At 42.8% G+C, this 1,340-nt stretch overlaps 1 protein-coding gene across 1 annotated transcript; it reads left to right on the forward strand.

Annotated features, from left to right (window-relative positions):
• The first annotated feature begins 569 nt into the window (after positions 1-569).
• Positions 570-893, forward strand: LOC121245839 (putative lipid-transfer protein DIR1). Its single transcript, XM_041143723.1, has one exon. It carries the CDS (start codon positions 570-572, stop codon positions 891-893), a length of 324 nt encoding a protein of 107 aa, XP_040999657.1.
• Positions 894-1,340: the final 447 nt, after the last annotated feature.

Below are 1,340 nucleotides of genomic sequence, written 5' to 3' on the forward strand. Positions count from 1 at the left end.
TGGCAGTCTTGGATGTGAAAGCACTTGCGATTGAGCATGGAGCTGGCCAGGGTCACTGCATGAAGCTAGTACTTATCTCAGCAGAATTAGCAGTCTATTCTCAGCTTGAATAGCAAATCCGCTCCCTCATCGCAAAGAAAGCAAATCAGGTGGCCCAGTACAGCTTTACCCAATCAATGGGCATATTCACGTTTGATGTGTCCGTTTCTGTTCCTTGATTATTTGTCTTTTACATGCATGCTACCTAACTCTGTATTGCTATTCCTTTATCCTTGTGGGAAATGCTATCCTTATATATTCAGTTAAAAAACAAGAACAAGGACTTGTCACTGAGAGGTAGCTAGACACAACAATCCACGCGTACAATGGATGACTTGATCTGCGCCACAAACGCACTGCCCGTGACACCACAGTACTAACCTGCCAATATTGTATATTCACGGGTCACACCTACTACTCGTTCCCTATATAAATGAACCCCAAGCCCAAAGCTCTCGATAACTAGAGCATTCGAAAACAGATACAAAAGAAGAGATCGAGAAGATCGTTGGTACTGGGGAATATCATTGATGGAGTTTTCTGTAGTGAAGAAGCTGATCTTTATTGTGACTGTGCTGTTTGTTGCCTTCTCGAGCATCGGGAGGCTTCAGGTTTGCAACGCGCAAAGCTTGTGCAACGTGCCCTATTCTGGACTAATGGAATGCAAGCCATCTGTGACACCTCCAAATCCTACCGCGCCTTCCGCCAGCTGCTGCTCTGCACTCTCGCATGCCGACCTTCGATGTCTTTGCTCCTACAGAAACTCCAACCTGTTGCCTTCCCTTGGAATTGATCCAAACCTTGCCATGCAGCTCCCCGGAAAGTGCAAACTTCCTAATGCTGCTCATTGCTAAGATCATGTGATCCATTAGCGAAAGCTAGCAGAAGTGAAGTAAAGTATTCAATAATGCTGAACTTTGAATGCTCTTCCTGAGCATTTGATCTTTGCTCTTTGTCTCTTTTCGATATTGTTGAGGTTTCTGAGTTCCTGCTTTGTTATAGCTATAGCGTGGGAGAATCAAATATTGTAATACAGCGTTTGTATTGTGTTTCCTTATTTCCAAGTTTGTCGTTTAGTCCTGTCCTTCTCTGTGTACACTCACAACATACCGACAGACCGAAGAACCATCGCTAAGCGTGTATCCATCTAAATTAATGCTAAGAATAAATAAAAATAATGTTTGTATCCATGCATCCAAGATTGAAAACTACCAAAATGTTACCTGCATGTGGAATAAGGACGCTTTGGCTGAGGTACCTATATATATATATATATATATAATATGCACGGTGCTTCATGC

Source organism: Juglans microcarpa x Juglans regia, chromosome 1D (assembly GCF_004785595.1).
Source record: "Juglans microcarpa x Juglans regia isolate MS1-56 chromosome 1D, Jm3101_v1.0, whole genome shotgun sequence".
NCBI classification, from domain to species: Eukaryota; Viridiplantae; Streptophyta; class Magnoliopsida; order Fagales; family Juglandaceae; genus Juglans; species Juglans microcarpa x Juglans regia.

Excerpts from the sequence above, each read along its gene's own strand:
- LOC121245839 (XM_041143723.1), top strand. The coding sequence starts at position 570 with ATGGAGTTTTCTGTAGTGAAGAAGCTGATCTTTATTGTGACTGTGCTG.